The sequence below is a fragment of the Artibeus jamaicensis genome, unplaced genomic scaffold, assembly GCF_021234435.1.
Source record: "Artibeus jamaicensis isolate MK-2021 breed Jamaican fruit bat unplaced genomic scaffold, CSHL_Jam_final contig_1284, whole genome shotgun sequence".
NCBI classification, from domain to species: domain Eukaryota; kingdom Metazoa; phylum Chordata; class Mammalia; order Chiroptera; family Phyllostomidae; genus Artibeus; species Artibeus jamaicensis.
Genome location: NW_026521249.1, coordinates 20839 through 39970, shown reverse-complemented (window position 1 = coordinate 39970; position 19132 = coordinate 20839). Strand labels below are relative to the sequence as shown.

The 19132-nt window shown below is 35.6% G+C and overlaps 1 protein-coding gene across 2 annotated transcripts in view; it reads right to left on the bottom strand.

The window, feature by feature from the left end:
- Nucleotides 1–19132, bottom strand: part of SLC35F5 (solute carrier family 35 member F5) — a 46160-nt gene that overhangs the window by 11219 nt on the left and 15809 nt on the right. For both annotated transcript variants that reach the window (XM_037127115.2, XM_037127116.2), the window contains exons 8-12: nt 11029–11110; nt 9969–10056; nt 8632–8696; nt 5024–5128; nt 1693–1852 (exon numbers count right to left, since the gene is read on the bottom strand). In XM_037127115.2, the coding sequence (XP_036983010.2) occupies nt 1693–1852; nt 5024–5128; nt 8632–8696; nt 9969–10056; nt 11029–11110 (500 nt within the window). The remainder of the gene's footprint in view (nt 1–1692; nt 1853–5023; nt 5129–8631; nt 8697–9968; nt 10057–11028; nt 11111–19132) is intronic.

The following is a 19132-nucleotide window of genomic DNA, read 5'->3' as shown; positions in this document are numbered from 1 at the left end:
TGTGTCTCAACTTCATCCACCTTACTATTGATTCCCTATAAAATATTCTTCATTTCAGTTAGTATATCCTTCATTTCTAACTTGTTCTTTTTATGGTTTCTATGTATTTTTCATGCTCTTGAAGTTCTCACAAAGTTCCTTGAGCATCCTTATAACCATTATTTCAAACTTTATATCTGGTAGTTTGCTTGGCTCCATTTCACTTGGTTCTTTTTCTGGAGATTTCTACTGTTCTTTCATTTGGGACCTATTTCTTTATCTCTGCATTTTATATGCTTCTGTAAGTTTACTTCTATGTATTAGGTAGAGCTGCCATGTCTTCCAGACATGGTAGAGAGGCCCTGTATAGTTGGTGACCTGTAGGACCCAGTGACACAGCCTCCCCAGTCACCCGAGCTGGGAGTTTATGTTTTTTCATTACTTATTAATTTTACTGCTACTGAGTTACTACTATAAACACTCTTAAATGCTTGAGCATAGAAGTGTATCTGAAAAATAAATCTTGAGGTCCTGAAAAATCTATCCCAGATAAGGAAAAACATAGCTCGGATCATAATACATAGCTTTCAGGGTCCAATTCAACTAATCAATAATAAACACTCATAATACACAATAGGGACTATGAACAGTTCTCTGTGGAGAATGATTTTGCAATTCTCTATCAAATCTAAAGTCTACTTGTTTGACTCAGTCTTTTCCAGTTACAGGCACTAATCCTACAGAACACTAACATATATAAGGATATTCAATATTGAATTATTCACAAAGCAAAAGACTAAAAACCTAAAATGTCTCTCAATAATACACTGGTAAAACATTATGTTCTATCCATTAGTAACATAATAGATTAGAATATAGCAAAGGCAGTCCTGAGAGGGAAATAGAGATATTTCCTTACCTGGGGAGGAGAAAGAAGTGTAGGCAAAGCATAAAAGAAAAGACTTCAAAGCCTATCTTTGTTGCAGTCTTTTGCAAGAAAAAACTAGTCAGTAGTCTTAACTGTCATATAATAAAATTCATTTAAGAGTTTAAGTAAAATTTGTGCTTCTTTTTAAGTTTCTGTTAAGTGGAAGCAGGACTAAGTATCAAGCTCTATATTTGAAAGGTTTCTTAAGCTCAATACATGATATTGTCTTCTATTTTAAGAATATTATCACATATCAACATATTTGATATTACAACATGTCTAATCAGACTTTAAGGTTTGCATATGTTGCTTACCCACATTAAAAGTCCCAAGAATAAACAAAAGAAAAAAGTCTATGAACGGCCGAATAGTCTCTAAAATAAGCAAACGCTCTTAAACAAAATCCCCTCAGATTCTCACTCAAAACTCATTAATACTTAGGATACACATGTAGTAAGTTTGGATGTCCATTAGATGACACCTTCATTTGCATAACACTAATTCCAAAACCACTTTAAAACTTTACTTTAGATCATTCATGTTCCTTCATTATTTATTAAGCTCCTTTTATGTGCACAACACTACCCTACACAATGGACAATTAGAAGTTAAAAGTAAAAAACAAAGTTCCAGCTTTAATGGCGTTACTGTATTAAACTGTGAAGTGTGTGGGGTGAGAAGGTGCACAGGAAGGGCCATCAGACAAAAGAAACATAAATGCTTAAACTACCCAAAAGTTCATAAACTCGTAACTAATAAATCAGAGGGTAATAAGTAGTACATACCACAACCACAGGAACTCTGAGAGAACTGTTCCAATAAGGCCATTAATGATAATGCACATTAATACTACTTTATTGGGAAATTCAAAGTCCTCAAATCCAGTATAGTGAAGTAAAAAGAAACCTGGCCATAAGAGCAGCAGATTAAACAAACCTACAAAACCTGAATGTATATAAAAGAGATAAAAGTTAGTTTCTGTGATTTATTTAAATTTTCCAAACTTATAACTCTATACTTAGGAAACAGGTTTTGTACAAAGAACTCCAGTAGGTTTCCTTAACTGGAAACAAAAGAAACAAACTTCTGTTTCTTTGTTTTTAAGACAGTCCTTGGAAAGACAACTCATCACCAGAGAAAACTGCACTAGGCAACTGGTGATCACTGAGTCTTCAAGGTTCAAATGTCCACAATGCATCAATTCAAAAAGAAAGGTTGTTAACTTTACCTAGTAATAATATACAAGGTGGGGCAAAAGTAGGTTTATGGTTGTTGAGTATGCAACACAGAGTTTATTCTTGTATTTTTATTTATTAATCAATGCATTATTTTCCATATGAACAACTATAAAGCTACTTTTGCCCAACCCTGTAGTGTCCTAGAAAAAAATAACTAGTGTCTGTATATTTAACCCGAATTAATTATAAGGAATTTACTGTTTGTTCTGATTTAACTCATAGTTGTGTTTAAAGCACCTGCGCTATATTAGGAATAATGGAGGAAGGGTCCAAAAAAGGGCAAAATTCTTGGTTCCTGCCTTCCCAGAGCTCATTAATTAACTGGTAAGATAACACATATATAATATAAATACCTCTTCAATGTGTGAACCAAGCCCAGACTACTTATAAGGAAGGCTGTACTGTTTAGTGGTTAGAAGTGTGTGCTCTGCAGTCTGACTGCCCTGGGTTCTGATCCCAAGCTCTACCATCCACTAGTGGTGTAAACCTTAGGCAAGAGCCGAACCTCTTTTAAGCCCCAGTTTTCCAGTCTATAAGTGTAAAACAACATTTAATTAGGCTATTGGAAAGTACATAAAACAAAATATAGCACAGTACCTGGCAAAGAGTAAACAGTAATAAAGGATAGCTATTATTATAACAATGTAAGTTTATATATGACTATATACATGTAAAGACTATAAAGACTATAAAGAAAAATTATAATAATTTTGTAGTAATTTTACTGCACTTTCTATACAGTTAAACATTATTGCAGGTCCACTGTGAGATGCATGAAGTAACTGTAAAGCTTTTTTAAAAGAAAGGTAAATTATTTTATATTGGTTGCTAAATAGTAAACTAGTATTTAGGATACCTAGTTAAATCTAAACAAGACTGGAGTATCCACTTTCACCTGCCTTCTCTAAAGAGCTGTCCTTGGACAGTAAACAAATCTGTCTTCCCCAGGAAGTTCCCTCCCCTGCATACCCCGCACCCTCTGCAGCCAATGACTGCACTCACAGGGCCAGGCCTGTGGCAGAAACCTCAATGATTCAAGACCAGGACATCACAGAGGACTGCCTAGACATTAGGCTCTACCTCCCACCTACTCTCTCACTCCCCTGCCAATTTTTCCTTCAAAGCGACCCCTCAATAAACCATCTACACTAAATCCCTGCCCCATACCCCTAATCTAGGAAACCCAGTTTAAGATATCTAGTGATACAAATAAAACAAAATGACACACACATACAGAAGAGACTCATAATCTAAAAGGCTTGTATAATATTAAAAATTATAATTAAAATGCCAAAATTTGGCATTAACAAGAACCAAAACTATTTTCTGGTGCTTGAACTATCAAGTCTGTGCAATCCTACATAAATTAACAATGTTTGGACCTACAAATCATTTCTTCTACTCTCCAGACCCTTCAGAATCTGGCCTGCACATCTTCCTCTTCTTCCCTAAAGTGAATGCTCTAGCACAAACACGTTGACCTGTGGCCTGCTATGTTCTCACTTCCCCACATCTAAGAACCCCCCACATTCCAATCATAACTTCTTTTTTCCCTAATCCTGTCTATTATAAAGCTCAAATCAGATTCACATTCCTTTCCAGGTCACATCATATATGAAGACCAAGTTACATATCTACAGACATTCTATTAAATTAAGCAATTTTTGTTAAAAGTTACCCATTCTTAAAAACAAAACCAAATAATGTTAGCATTTTATTCCATCACAGATGGAATTTTCTATGACTCTACAATAAGATATTTTTAAAATGATCTTCATCTTTCAGGTGTATTTATTGAATTTTATACTTAAAAGGAACTCGAGTGACTACTCAGCTTGGTGGTTTTTCAAACATTGTATTTTTGTTAGTCTTTACATAAAGATATTCAAACTGTTTTTAGCACAAAAATCTTTTCTACAAATTAAACAATAATGCAAAAAGACCTACAAAGTACAGCTATTCCAGTTGAAGAAGCAAAGGAGTCCAAGAACTAGACTCACACATACAACTCCACATCCTCCCAACATTCCCAGGATCCTTTGTAAATCAGTAATTTGAAAGTTACTTATCTAACTTAATCTCATCATTTTTCAGATGAGTATGAGATAAATGAAGTTATAACAGCTATATTGCAGATCTCCTGATTCCCTGTAAGCTGTACTTTGAACCCTCATCACTAGGCTTCTTTATCTATTGGTACTCCATTATCTTTTGAAAGATATCTTCAGATATCCTACAGATAACACAGATTTTTTACTGAGCTGATTTTTGGCAAAAGAGAATTTTATAAATCACATCAGGTATTTTATTTGCCAAAATAAATAACTTATTCCAAAAACTATAGTTGGGTAATTTGAAAAATCTATGTCATAAAAGAATCCAAGTGTCAAAGATAAAGTACAAATGACAAAACCTGAAATGGCCCACAATTTTTAATGAAAATAAGTACATGGACTGGAACAGTATTATTCATATATCATTTGGGGGCAGTTTCCCCAATCCTATATTTCCAGCAACTCAAAAGGGCAAAATGTATAACACAACAGGTATACTCTCACTGCTTATAATACCATGATTCTGTCATATCACTGGGGAAAATATCTGATTCACAGGCTGAAGACATTAATGCAAAAGGAATTAGAAGGAATTTCTTTATCTCCCATTGAGGAAATGGGCAGTCCTCAGAGGTGCACAACTATGAAGGTCAAGGTAAGAGAAAAACATTGAGATTGGACTTCATGATCTTTAAAAGCTAAAGGTTTTAAAGAATCATATTGGGAGGAGACACGGAAGCCTTCCCTATTCCCTCCAAAAACCAAAACCATAACCTTAAGTCAATCATTCAGAGTAAACAGCCTCGCAAATTGAACATTCTTACCAAAGAACATCGGAATATCCAACTTATCTTCTCTGTCTACTCTTCTCTTAATCATGACAATATAGACAGCATAGAGCATGGCTCCAACAAGGGACCAAATGGAACCTGTAAAGGTCAACATAATGATTTAAAGCATTTGTTCATTAACTCATTTAAAACACACTTATTTAAAATCTAACAATGTGTCAGAGGCTATTTCAAGAAATGAGTGTACATGAAAAGATATGTATAGCCCACCCATCCTTGTCCCCCAGGAGTGCAGGAAAGACTTTAAAGAGTAATAAACAAATGAGTGCAAAAACATTCACCTCAATGATCTAATCATTTATACATGTCATAATGCTAAAATTCATGTACATAGCACTTTGTTTCTTAATTTTGAAATGCACACCTCCTATTGCTCCTACATAAACAATTTTGTCACTTGACACAGTCCAACTTGAACACTGCTTCTTTCTCTCCCTAAGCTGTTGCTTAGATTGTTCTCCCCCTGCATGTATCATTTTTAATATACATTCTACTACTATCTTCAAGGCCCTGTAAAAGTCCTTTCTCTGCCATAAAGTATCCTTTTTCTACTCTGCTGAATTTCTATCCTACCTGTCCTCTATTTTAGACAATTTAATACTTACTATAGATAAATGTGGTATTATTTTATTCTCTAGTGGCTTCATTTTATAAATCTCATATACTCATTACAATCAAGAATTTCTTGAAAACTGCAAACACATAAATTATGATTTTTAATGTTCCCAAATATCTGAAATAACACACGGCTCACAGTACATGCATAATGAATACCAGCTCTCTTTAATATGTTAACTCATTCTCAGAAACATTGCAGCAAACCTTTAAAAAGAACTAAATAATGTGCTGTCTGCCAAATGACCATAACAATACTTTAATCAATTATCTAAAAGTCCAATGTTTCATTAAATATGTTTATCATCAAACTTTTAAAAAATAGCAACAGGAAAGCATGTCAGCGCAATCTCACATATGCAACAAATATGCATATTGTTTTACACATACAAAGCTGCTCTAGGTGAAAATAGTTGAGGCAATTCAAGATACAGCCTACTGGACAGTAACCAGGAATAGTTAAGAAGTATTATTCTATTCAATAAACTTCAAATATCTAAAGTACCCAAAATATCTAAAGTACCCAGAGGAAAAACATTAACTTTGTTTTTGTTAAATCTAACAATGAATCAAAAACACTAAATGACCTGGCAGATACCACCTTAAAACTAACATCATTATTAATGTCACTAATAACATCAATATCATGTATCTTCTGATAAAATGTGCTGATCAGAACACAATATCACTACCATGGTATTTTTATAAATAATGCACAACATAAATTTAACCATAAGGAAATATCAGACAAAACCAAATTGTGGGACATTCTACAAAGCAACTGGACAATATCCTTTAAAAGTGTTAAGTTATGACAGACAGAAAAAGATTGAGGGATAATCCCACATTAAAGGAAACTTAGCAGGCACAAACAAGTTAATGCAATAAGTGATCCTGTATCAGAAAAAGAACATTAGTGGAAAAGTAGTGAAGCTTGAAAGGGACTACAGACTACATAATAAAATTCTAGCCAATGTTAACTACTCATTTTTATAATTGTAATGTAGTTATGTACATAGTTAACAGAGAATCTGGATAAAGCTATATGAGAATTCTATAAACTATTTTTGAATTTTTTAACATTATTCTCAAATGAAAGTTATTTATTTATTTTTAGAGAGATGGGGAGGGAGGGGAAAAGAGGGAGAGAACCATTGATCTGTGAAAGATGCAGTAGTCAATTGCCCCTCCCACACCACCAACTGGGTGCCATGCATGCAACCCAGGCATATACCCTGACCTGGAATCAAATCAGTGACCTTTTGGTTCACAGTCCAGTGCTTGATCCACTGAGCTACAATAGCCAAGGCAGAAAGTAAATTTTTAAAGGTCTGTTAGTGCCCAATCTCTGTGTGGGTGTGTGATGATGATATGCACAAAACTTTTTTTTTTAATTTTTAATTTCATTTTTTAATTTTAATTATTTTTCAAGTACAGTTTTCTATTTCTCCCAACCCAGCCTACCCTGCCCCATGCTCCCCAACTCCCTCCCATTTCCAACCCCCTTAGTTATTGTCCATGTGTCCTTTATATCTGTTCCTCTAAATCCCTCCCCTTTCTCCCCTTAAATTCCCTCCCTTCTGGTTGCTGTTCCCATTTTCTATTTCAGTGTCTTTGTTTTTATTTTGCTTGTTTGTTTTGTTGTTTAGCTTCCTGTTAAAGGTGACATCATATGGTATTTGTCTTTCAACACCTGGCTTATTTCACTCAGCATAATGCTTTCCAGTTCCATTCATGCTGTTGCAAAAGGTAGTAGCTCCTTTGTCTCTGCTGCATAGAATTCCATTGTGTATATATACCATAATTTTTGATCCATTAATTTACTGAGGGGCACCTAGGTTACTTCCAACTCTTGGATATTGTAAATTGTGCTGCTATGAACATTGAGAAGCATAGGTTCTTTTAGATTGGTGTTTTAGGGTTCTTAGGATATAATCCTAGCAGTGGAATTGCTGGGTCAAAAGGCAGGTCCATTTTTAGTTTTATTAGAAAATTCCATACTGTTTTCCATAATGGTTGTACCAGTCTGCAATCCCACCATCAGTAAACTAGGGTCCCGTTTTCCCCACAACCTCTCCAACATTTGTTGTTTGTTGCTTTGTTTATGATAGTCATCCTGACCGGTGTAAAGTGGTATTTCATTGTGGTTTTAATTTGCATCTCTCTGATGGCTAGCGATATTGAGCATCTCTTCACGTGTCTCTGGATCTTCTGTATTTCCTCCTTGGAGAAGTGTTTTGTTCAAGCCCTTTGCCCATTTTTTAATTGGGTTAGTTGTCTTCTTAGAGTGGAGTCATGTAAGTTCTTTGTATATTTTGGAGATTAAACCTTTGTCTGAGGTATCGTTGACAAATATGTTTTGCCATATAGTTGGTTCTCTTTTTATTTTAATACTGTTTTCTTTAGCTGTGAAAAAGCTTTTTTATTTTGATGAGATCCCATTTGTTTATTCTCTCCTTTATGTCCCTTGCTCCAGGGGACATACCAGTAAATATGTTGCTGTGTGAAATATCTGAGATTTTCCTGCCAGTGTTCTCCTCTAGGACTTTAATGGTTTCAAGGCTTCTATTTAAGTCTTTCATCCACCTTGAATTTATTTTGGTGTATGGTGTAAGTTGGTGCTCAAGTTTCATTTTTTTGCATGTAGCTGTCCAGTTCTCCCAACACCATTTGTTGAAGAGTCTATCTTTACTCCATTTTATGTTACTGCCCCCTTTGTTGAATATTAATTGACTGTAGAGAGTTGGGTTGATTTCTGGGCTCTCTGTTCTGTTCCATTGGTCTATGTGCCTGTTTTTATGCCAGTACCAGGCTGTTTTGATTACAGTGGCCTTGTAATACAGTTTGATATCAGGTATTGTGATTCCTCCTACTTTGTTCTTCTTTCTCAAAATTGCAGCTGCTATTCGGGGTTGCAAAACTTTCTTGTATAATCTAACAGAAAGAATGCAGCATCAGATACTTACCTATTGTATTTCTTTCAGCAGATTTTTCAGATCCTGACAGGTTTACCAGCACGACACCTCCAATGCTATGAGAATAACAGTCATTACTGATGAACAAGATAATAAATTCCTTAAAACAGGGGTGTCAAATTCATTTTCTCCAGGAGCCACATCAGCCTCGCAGTTGCTTTAAAAGGACTGAATGTAATTTTAGGACTGCATAAATGTAACTACTCCTTAACTAGGGGAAAAGAGCTCTACATTCAGCCCTTTGAAGGCAACCACAAGGCTGGTGTGGCCCCTGGGGAAAATGAGTTTGCACCCCTGCCATAAAAGGACTAATTATAAAGATTATTTAAAAATGATCAAGATGAATTTTCAGGTAAAACTGTCAAAGAATTCATGATTTAATTAACCTCTAACAACAGTGTCAGTATAGTGTAAGTGCTATAATATTAACCCATTTAATCCACACAAAATGCACAATATTACCTTAATGAAAGCTATTATTGTTAGTGCCATTCTAATTTTACATGTGAGAAAATTAAGCACAAAGAGAAGTACTTGACTGAAATCACACAGCTGAGATGAAAGAAATCCTCTCAAGAAGATTTAAGGGAAGTGTCCATGGACACAGAGCAGACCTGTGATTCACACCTAACTCAAATAGTTGGTACTAATCTCTCCATTTAAATCATTTTGCTACCTCCTCTGATTTAATTTCCTCTCACAAAAGCCATAGCTTTACCAAACCAACACAGCTTTCTTGAGCTATTGGCAGCAAAGTACTGTGCTAGACCTAGGATGACACAAAGCTTTTGGCCTTTAAAGGATTACAATCTCATAGGGAAGACAAAACAAACATACACAAAGTTAAATAAAAATAAAAGGTCAAAAATAGTTATTGATAATATTGATGCTATATAGTAATACCAAATGAAAGATTGAGGGTGATACAATCAGAGAAGACTGCATGTTAAGATTTCTAGAAGTGGGAGGAGTAAAAACCAGAACCCAAAACAAAAAAGGGAACTTGTTTTAAGAAAAGGAAATGGAAACTTGGGAGGTCATGAGCATTAAGTTGCCACATTAACTTAAATGTGAATGTCCCTACAATACTTAGTAAGTCTGCAGTCACATGCATGGGAACCAAAGCTGCCTTGGGGTCCTTCCCTCAGGTCACCCTCCCCAGGAGGGTTTGGGAAACTGGCCAAGGATGTGACACAGGGTTGAGTACATGTCTGTTTAAAACTTTCTTCACCTATACAGTGTACCACAACTTACTTCTATCACTATCAGAAAATGTTTAAATATCGTATTTTTAACAGAGTAAACCAGATATTACACTATATTTTTACCTTAAAATTACAGCCAATAGTTTAGAAAGAGTAAATCTATCTCCACTGTTGCTTGGAAACACTGCAGCAAGTATTAAGGTAAAAAGTCCTATGGAGAGAAAAAGACAAAAAAGAATACATTAGCTTAAACACTGTCAAAACTATTCACTGCCAATTTGATTATTTAAATAAATCATACACCTAATTTTAAACTGATTTTCTCATTTTTAAATAACTGAGAATAAGACTGCAGTCACCTAGGCACCTAGGCTGAGATGTTCAAACACCATACATAAAAACAGCCTTGGTCTAAACTAAACCATGTTTATTTCAACAGTACAGATCAAGTATAGTCCTGTTTGTTTAAATTAAGAGAGTTAAACTGAGCATTCAGAGTAACATTCTGACCTTTTCATGATCAAGCTTGTATGCTAAAGTTATTTTTAGAGCTTCAAAGCACTTTTTTTATCTTCCAGAATTGGAAGTGATCAAATTTAAAAATAAAAATACCTTTCATAGGACAAATTATAGTTCTGAGATAAACAATTACATTTAGGCAAAGGGTGTAGAAAAAGATCTTTGGAAAGAATATGGGAAAGAAAGGATAATTATAATACAAAGCACCAGCATATTGGTATAAAATATATTACAAAGTATATATTAGAAATATAGCCCTGGCTGGTGTAGCTCAGTGGATTGGGCACTGAGCTACAGTGCCCAATGGGTCACCGGTTTGGTTCCCAGTCAGGGCACATGCCTGGGTTGCAGGCCAGGTCCCCAGTTGGGGCACATGAAAGGCAACCAAACACTGATGTTTCTCTTCTACTCTTTCTCCTTCCCTTCCCTTCTCTCTAAAAATAAATAAATAAAATATTTTTTAAAAAAGGAATAAAAATAGCACAAGGCTATGGCATAAAACTATAAAGATTAAGAAGTGGTTAAAATACACTAATCTAATGGAAACAAATGAAATAATTTATAACAAGATAAAAATGTATGTATATGCACATGCACACACACAAACACACACACTAGAATAGATCTCAATTCATAATGAAGATTTTGAAGATACATTCCTTACCAGAAGTTGAAGACAGAATATTAACGATAGCAACTTGTGTGTCTGAAAGTGCTTCTTGATATGACAAATTTGCCAAAAACCACTAAAGAAACAGAAAACATAGTGAAACGTAATAAATGGCGTGCTTATATTTGCCATTACAATTTATAGTCTGCCTTTTTTCCCTCCCCCTAACCACTGTTATCATAAGAGGTATTAAAATCTGCTCTGTATTGAAAAATCACAAGCCCCCCAAAGACAAACATTTATAATCAGACTTGAGATCTTTTCCCATAAAAAAGTAACAATAGTTGGTTAAAAATTAAAAAGATCATACACCATGACCAAGTGGGATTCATCCCAGGGATGAAAGGATGGTTCAATATTCGCAAATCAGTAAATGTAATACATCACATAAATAAAAGCAAAGACAAAAATCACATGATCATATCAATAGATACAGAAAAAGCTCTTGATAAGGTACAACACCCATTTATGATAAAACACTCAGCAAAATGGGAATAGAGGTAGAATTCCGCAACATAATAAAGGCCATATCTGAGAGAACTACAAGCTTTTCCACTAAAATCAGGAACAAGACAAGGATGTCCACTTTCACCACTTCTATTTAATATAGTATTGGAAATTTTAGCCACAGGAATCAGTCAAGAAAAAAAATAAAAGGCATCCAAATCGGAAAGGAGGAAACAAAACTGTCACTGTTTGCAGATGACATGATAGTGTACATAGAAAATCCTATAAACTCTACCCAAAAACTGCTTGATCTAATACATGAATTTGGCAAAACAGTGGGTTACAAAGCCAATATTCAGAAGAAACAGCAGAAGCTGAAATCAAGAAAAAAATCCCATTTGGTACAACAAAAAGAAAAATAAAATACCCAGGAATAAACCTAACCAAGGAGGTAAAAGACCTGTATGCAGAAAATTACACAACACTGAAGAAAGAAATCAAGGAAGATACAAACAAATGGAAACATATACCGTGTTCATGGATTGGAGGAATTAACATCATCAAAATATCCATACTACACAAAGCAATTTACAGATCAATGCAATACCTATTAAAGTACCAATGGCATATTTCACAGACATAAAACAAACACTTCAAACATTCATATGGAACCATCATGGCTGGTGTAGCTCAGTGGATTGAGAGCAGGCCTGCGAACCAGACAATAGCAGTTCAATTCCCAGTCAGGGACATGCCTGGGTTGCAGGCTGGTTCCCTGCAGGCCAGTTCCCAGAAGGGGACGCATGAAAGGCAACCATACATTGATGTTTTTCTCCCTCTCTCCTTCCCTTCCCCTCTAAAGATAAATAAGTAAACAAAAATTTATATGGAGTCATAAGTGACCCCGAATAGTAGCTGCAATTTTGAGAAAGAAGAACAAAGTAGGAAGGATCACAATACCTGATATCAAACTGTATTACAAGGCCACTGTAATCAAAACAGCCTGGTACTGGCATAAAAACAGGCACATAGACCAATGGAACAGAACAGAGAGCCCAGAAATCAACCCAAGTCTCTACGGACAATTAATATTTGACAAAGGGGGCAGTAACATAAAATGGAGTAAAAACAGCTTCTTCAACAAATGGTGTTGGGAGAACTGGACAGCTACGTGCAAAAAAAAATGAAACTTGAGCACCAACTTACACCATACACCAAAATAAATTCAAGGTGGATAAAAGACTTAAATAGAAGCCATGCCACTATTAAAGTCCTAGAGGAGAACACTGGCAGGAAAATCTCAGATATTTCACACAGCAACATATTTACTGGTATGTCCCCTAGAGCAAGGGACATAAAGGAGAGAATAAACAAATGGGATCTCATCAAAATAAAAAGCTTTTTCACAGCTAAAGAAAACAGTATTAAAATAAAAAGAGAACCAACTATATGGCAAAACATATTTGCCAATGATACCTCAGACAAAGGTTTAATCTCCAAAATATACAAAGAACTTACATGACTCCACTCTAAGAAGACAAGAAACCCAATTAAAAAGTGGGCAAAGGACTTGAACAGACATTTCTCTGAGGAGGAAATACAGAAGATCCAGAGACACATGAAAAGATGCTCAATATCGCTAACTATCAGAGAGATGCAAATTAAAACCACAATAAGATACCATTTTACACCAGTCAGAATAGCCATGATAAATAAAGCAACAAACAACAAGTGCTGGAGAGGTTGTGGAGAAATAAGGACCCTAATTCATGGTGGGACTACAGACTGGTACAACCACTATGGAAAACAGTATGGAATTTTTTAAGAAAACTAAAAATGAATCTGCTTTTTGACCCAGCAATTCCACTGCTAGGATTATATCCTAAGAACCCTAAAATACCAATCCAAAAGAACCTATGCACCCCAATGTTCATAGCAGTACAATTTACAATATCCAAGAGATGGAAGCAATCTAGGTGCCCATCAGTAAATGAATGGATCAAAAACCTATGGTACATATACACAATGGAATTCTATGCAGCAGAAAGAAAGAAGGAGCTCCTACCCTTTACAACAGCATGGATGGAACTGGAAAGTATTATGCTGAGTGAAATAAGCCAGGTGTTGAAAGACAAACACCATATGATCTCACCTTTAACAGGAAGCTAAACAACAAAACAAACAAGTAAGCAAAATATAACCAAAGACACTAAAACAGAGAACAGGCGGACAGTGACCAGAGAGGAGAGGGGAGGGAATTTCAGGGGAAAAGGGGAAGGATTTACAGGAAATAGTATAAAGGACACATGGACAACAACTAAGGGGGGTGGAAATGGGAGGGAGGTGGGGAAAGGGGTGGGATGGGATGGGAGTAAAAGACAGAAAACTGTACTTGAATAACAATTAAATAAAAAATAAATAGGGAGAAATAGATTAAAAAAATAAAAAAAATGTACTTGAAAAGTAACTAAATAAAATTTAATATTATAAATAAATAAATAAATAAATAAAATCAAGAACAGAGGTATAAAAAATTAGCATTCAGGTCTTTTCTAAAATGATTAAATTTAGTATTAAGTCAACTTAAAAATTTCTTTATTCAAGCACTGCTAGTACTCTATTAAGCTCATATAAATCAAATTTAAGTAGGGGGAGATTCTCAAACATTACAATATACACACTTAAACACAGCAGGATGAGAAATGAACAAAATGATATCCCATTGAGATAGATGAAACTAGCTAGCTAGCTAGGTTGCTGGACAAAAGGCCAAATTTACTTTGGAAATTTAAAAATGTGAATTTACTGCTTAACTGATCATTTATCTGATTCTGTCTGGAGACACAATACAAAGAGTTCTCACAACTTCAGATATAATGAAGGAAGTTTTCCAGCTATGATAATCTTTTTTCTTTTTTCCCTTTTGCTCGCCTAGACTAAGATACTCTTATATTCCCATCCCTGTGCCTACTTTGATTTGGAGAATAAAAAATAAGACCTCTTTTAATGAAGTCTAGTATATATATATATATATATATATATATATATATATATGTTTTTGTCTATGTGTGTCTTGCCTGTGTGTGTGTCCAAAGTTCTTTTGTTACTGTTATCAAATATTCTGATGCATATTTCCACAACTCATCCATTTTTCTGTTCATGGACACTTTTTGACTATTTCAAACAATGCTGCTATGAATATTCTAACATATGCTTCCTGGGGCATATATATGCCCAGATGGCTGAGTCAATCAAAGTAAATTAACTACTTGTCTATTCTTGGCATCTCTGTTACTTAAACATACTACTGGATAATCATAGTCCTCTGATGAATAACTTGTCTCTGTCAAGAGAGGTATATCTCTTAATCTCTCTCAGACCTTATTATGTGAGTAGTATAATTATTAACATTTACATTTCATTTCAATGAAGTAAAAATCATGGTTTTTGAGCACTGCTAAAAAGTAGTGCTCAAATAGATGAGAGTAGTCTATTTGAGTAATGCTCAAAAGATAGATGAGAGTCTAGTAGTCTCCATTCAGTACCTCAAGGCGAAAGTCAGAACAAAACTATGGCAAAGTTATTCTGATTCCACCTGTAGTTTTCTGACTGCCTAGATCAGCGATTTTCAACCAGTATGCCACAGGAATTTTTAAAACATGCAATACCTATTTAGTCAAAGGTACTGATCTCTTTTCCCTTACATTGTCAAATTTAAAAAAAGACAACAGCCAACACAACATAGCAGTCCATTGAGAATTAATCAAAATTATATCTATTTTTTTGTAAGATCAGCAAAAAATATATTTTTTGGTGTGATGCAGAATTTTAGTAATTAGTTTCTGTGTGCCATGAAATGAAAAATGTTGAAAATTGCTGCATTAGCTAATAGCTGCATGGGCTACTGAGCAACTGAAAGATGTCTAGTCTAAACAGAAATATTTATAAGATGAAATTGAGAGAAATGGTGACAGGAGAGATACTTTTGGTCTCTCCCCTTGAAGTTTCAACAATTTGAATAGCTATACCTCAACAAAGGATTCCCTGCTCAACACACAAACACACCTGAGAAATTCATGCCTTAAAACATCTAAAGGTGGGCAAGTAGGGGCAAGTAAGGGCAAACTGGGGAGGCAAGAAGGGAGAAAAATCTGAGATGAGCCAGGAATGCAGCTTTAAACATGGGAACTCATGGTGGGGCTCAGCCTAGAGATGGGAGGAATCAAACTGTGGCTGTAACTCCCTTCAGCCAGCAAGAGCTGAGAGACTTGGTAGGCATTCTGCAGGAATAGGCAGTATGAGCTGTGGCTGAGCCCAGAGACCTGGCAGTCAGTCCTTGTGGCCACAGTTGTCACACAGTCCAAATACAAGATAGGGAAACAGCCACAGATCCTAGCTACCTAGTAACCTCCCAGAGCTCATCTCCCTCTGCCCTTGGTGTCAAGCTGCAGAGCACATTATTTGCAAACCCAGGAACTGGTACTACAGAATCACTTTTTTTCCCTAGGCAAAGGATGCACTCTGTGACTGGTCCTGGGGTAAGAGCACAGGGGAAGCCCATGGAGGTCCAAGGTTACCATTACCGTAAAGGTAAAACAAAAAAGAAGCTGGCTGGGTTCCTCCAGCCCAAATCACTCCCATTCATCATTGCTACACTGATGGCAGCATCTGACTACAGAGGATAGCACTGGGATTTCACAGATTTGGAACCCTATCGCCCACCACATTCCCCTGTGGGGCTGGACCCCTGGAACTGGAGTTACTAGAGCCAAAGAAATAAGACCATCTACCTAGGCAAAACCACCCCATGAAGGTCTGAATGACTAAAAAAGTGCGAGAAATCTAAAAACTTGAGATTTGGTGCCACCTAATGGAAAATAATAGGAAGACCTCTTTGTATTAATTTGCTAGAGAAGAGCCACTCGACACACAGATGCCTAGACAGAGAAGGAACCCATCAAATACCATGAATAACCCAGGTAGCAAGGAAGCTCAGAAAGAAAATGAAAAATAAAAATAAAATTAAAGACACATAAATATGTGATATAAATGACAGGGAATTTAAGATTATAGTTCTGAGAAAACTCAGTAAGATACAAGAAAATACAAACAGGCAATTAAATGAACTCAGAAAACAATCAACAAACAAAATGAGTAGTTTAACAAAAAGATTACAACTTTATAAGAACCAATAAAAAATTCTGGAGAGGAAGAACTCAATAAAAGAGGTCTAGTGAGCATTAACTAGTGAGCATAGGAAATACAGAGAACCAGATGGAGGGAAGAATTAGGAATATTAAAGACAGAAATCTAAAAATGATGCAGAGGGAAGAAGAGAGAGACTTGAGCATAAAAGAAAAAGAACTCTATGAGAACTATCTGACTAACTCCATCAGAAACTGCAATATAAGAATAGTAGGCATACCAGAAGAAGAAGAGACAGAGAGAAGGAAAAGGAGAGCCTACTCAAATGAGTACTTGATGAGTACATCCCAAACCTATGGAAAGAGCTAGATCCTTAAATGCAAAAAACAAACAGAATACCTAATTATCTCAACCCAAAACATCTCCTCCAAGGCACATTGTATTAAAACTGTCAAAAATTAATGACAAAGACAGAATTCCCAAAGCAGCCAGGGAAAAAAAGAAAGTAACCTATAAAGGAACACTCATTAGGTTATCATTGAACTTCCCAGCAGAAATTCTACAAGCTAGAAGAGAATGAAATCAAATATTCAAACTACTGAAAGAGAGATATTACTAGCTAAAAATAATATATCTAGCAAAATTATCCTTTAGATATGAAAGAGAAATAAAGACTTTTCTAGACATACAGAAACTGAGGGAACTTTTCACCAGAAATTCTCCACTGCAGGAAATATTCAAGAGGGTTATCCTACCTGAAACAAAGAGCAAAAGGTCACGACAGTATGAGTAAGATCACCAACAAACTTAGAGCATAAATAGGGATAATTTATGACGACAAAAACATAAAAGGGGAGGGGATAAAGGTCTGAATTTGAGAAGGAAGATGGAGATCAGATACATTCAAAAGAAAAAAAACTATATACATGAAACTTTCTTTTTCATAAACCTAATGGTACTACATACAACAAACCCAAAATGGAGACACATAACTTTTAAAAAAGGAAGAAATAGAGGAAAGAAGTATGGAATACCACCAAACAAAAACAACAAAGGAAAAGAACCAACAGAGGCACAGAGCTACTAGAAAACAAAAGATATAAAATGGCTATAGGAAATCCTCATATATCAATTATTACCCTCAATGTAAATGAACCAAATCCACCAGTAAAGAATCACAGGTTGCATACTGGGTCAAAAATAAAACCCAACCATATGCTGCCTTCAGGGGACATATCAAAGCTGCAAAGACAAAGTTAGACTCAAAGTGAAAGGGTGGAAAATGATTTTCCAAGCAAATAACATCCACAGAAAAGCAGGTGTACCTATACTTATACGTGACAAAACAGGTATCAAGATAATAAGGATAACAAAAGACAAAGATAGATATCTTTTAATGATAAAGGAGACAAAATATCAAGAAGACATAACACTTCTTAATGTATATGCACCTAATCAGGGAGCCCTGAAATATATAAAGCAACTACTAACAGAACTAAAGGGAGAAACACACAAAAACACAATCATAGTTGGGGGCCTTAATGCTGCATTGACAGTTCTAGAAAGATCATCCAAAAAGAAAATCAATAAAGAAATATTGGCCTTAAGTGACACATTAGACCAGGGGTGTCAAACTCATTTTCACCAAGGGCCACATCAGCCTTGTGGTTGCCTTCAAAGAGCCGAATGTAATTTTAGGACTGTATAACTGTAACTACTCCTTAACAGTTAAGTGAGAGCTCAGCACTGCCTCCAGGTAGAAATAAGGTGCCAGGCTGTATAAAACAAGGTGGAGGGCCGGATTCAACCCGCAGGCCTGTGTTTGACACCTGTGCATTAGACCAAATGGACATAATTGACATTTATAGAGCTATTTAACCCAGAATATCAGATTATACATTCTTCTCCAATGCACATGGAACATTCCCAAGGATAGTCATATGTTTGGTCCAAAAACTGGCCTCAAACCAGTGGATTGAGCCCAGGCCTGCGAACCAAAGCATCATGGTTCAATTCCCAGTGAGGGCACATGCCTGTGTTGCAGGCCAGTTCCCAGCAGGGGACGCACGAGAGGCAATCATACATTGATATTTTTCTCCCTCTCTCCTTCCCTTCCCCTCTAAAGATAAACAAATAAATAAATCTTTTAAAAATAGTTTTAAAAACTGGCCTCAACAAGTTCAAGATGATTGAAATCATACTGAGCATATTTTCTCTGACCACATGCTTTGAAATTAGAAATCAACTGCAAAAAGCAAGTAAAGAAACCCACAAATATGTGGAGATGAAACAACATACTACTATAAAATGACTGGGTCAGAGAAGAACTAAAAGGTGAGATCAAAAGATATGTCAAGACAAATGAGAATGACAATATGACATATCAAAACTTCTGGGATACAGTGAAAGCAGTAATAAGAGGGAAGTTTATAGCATTACAGGCCTACCTCAAAAAACAAAAGAAATCCCAAGTGGACAACCTAACATGACACCTTAAAGAACTAGA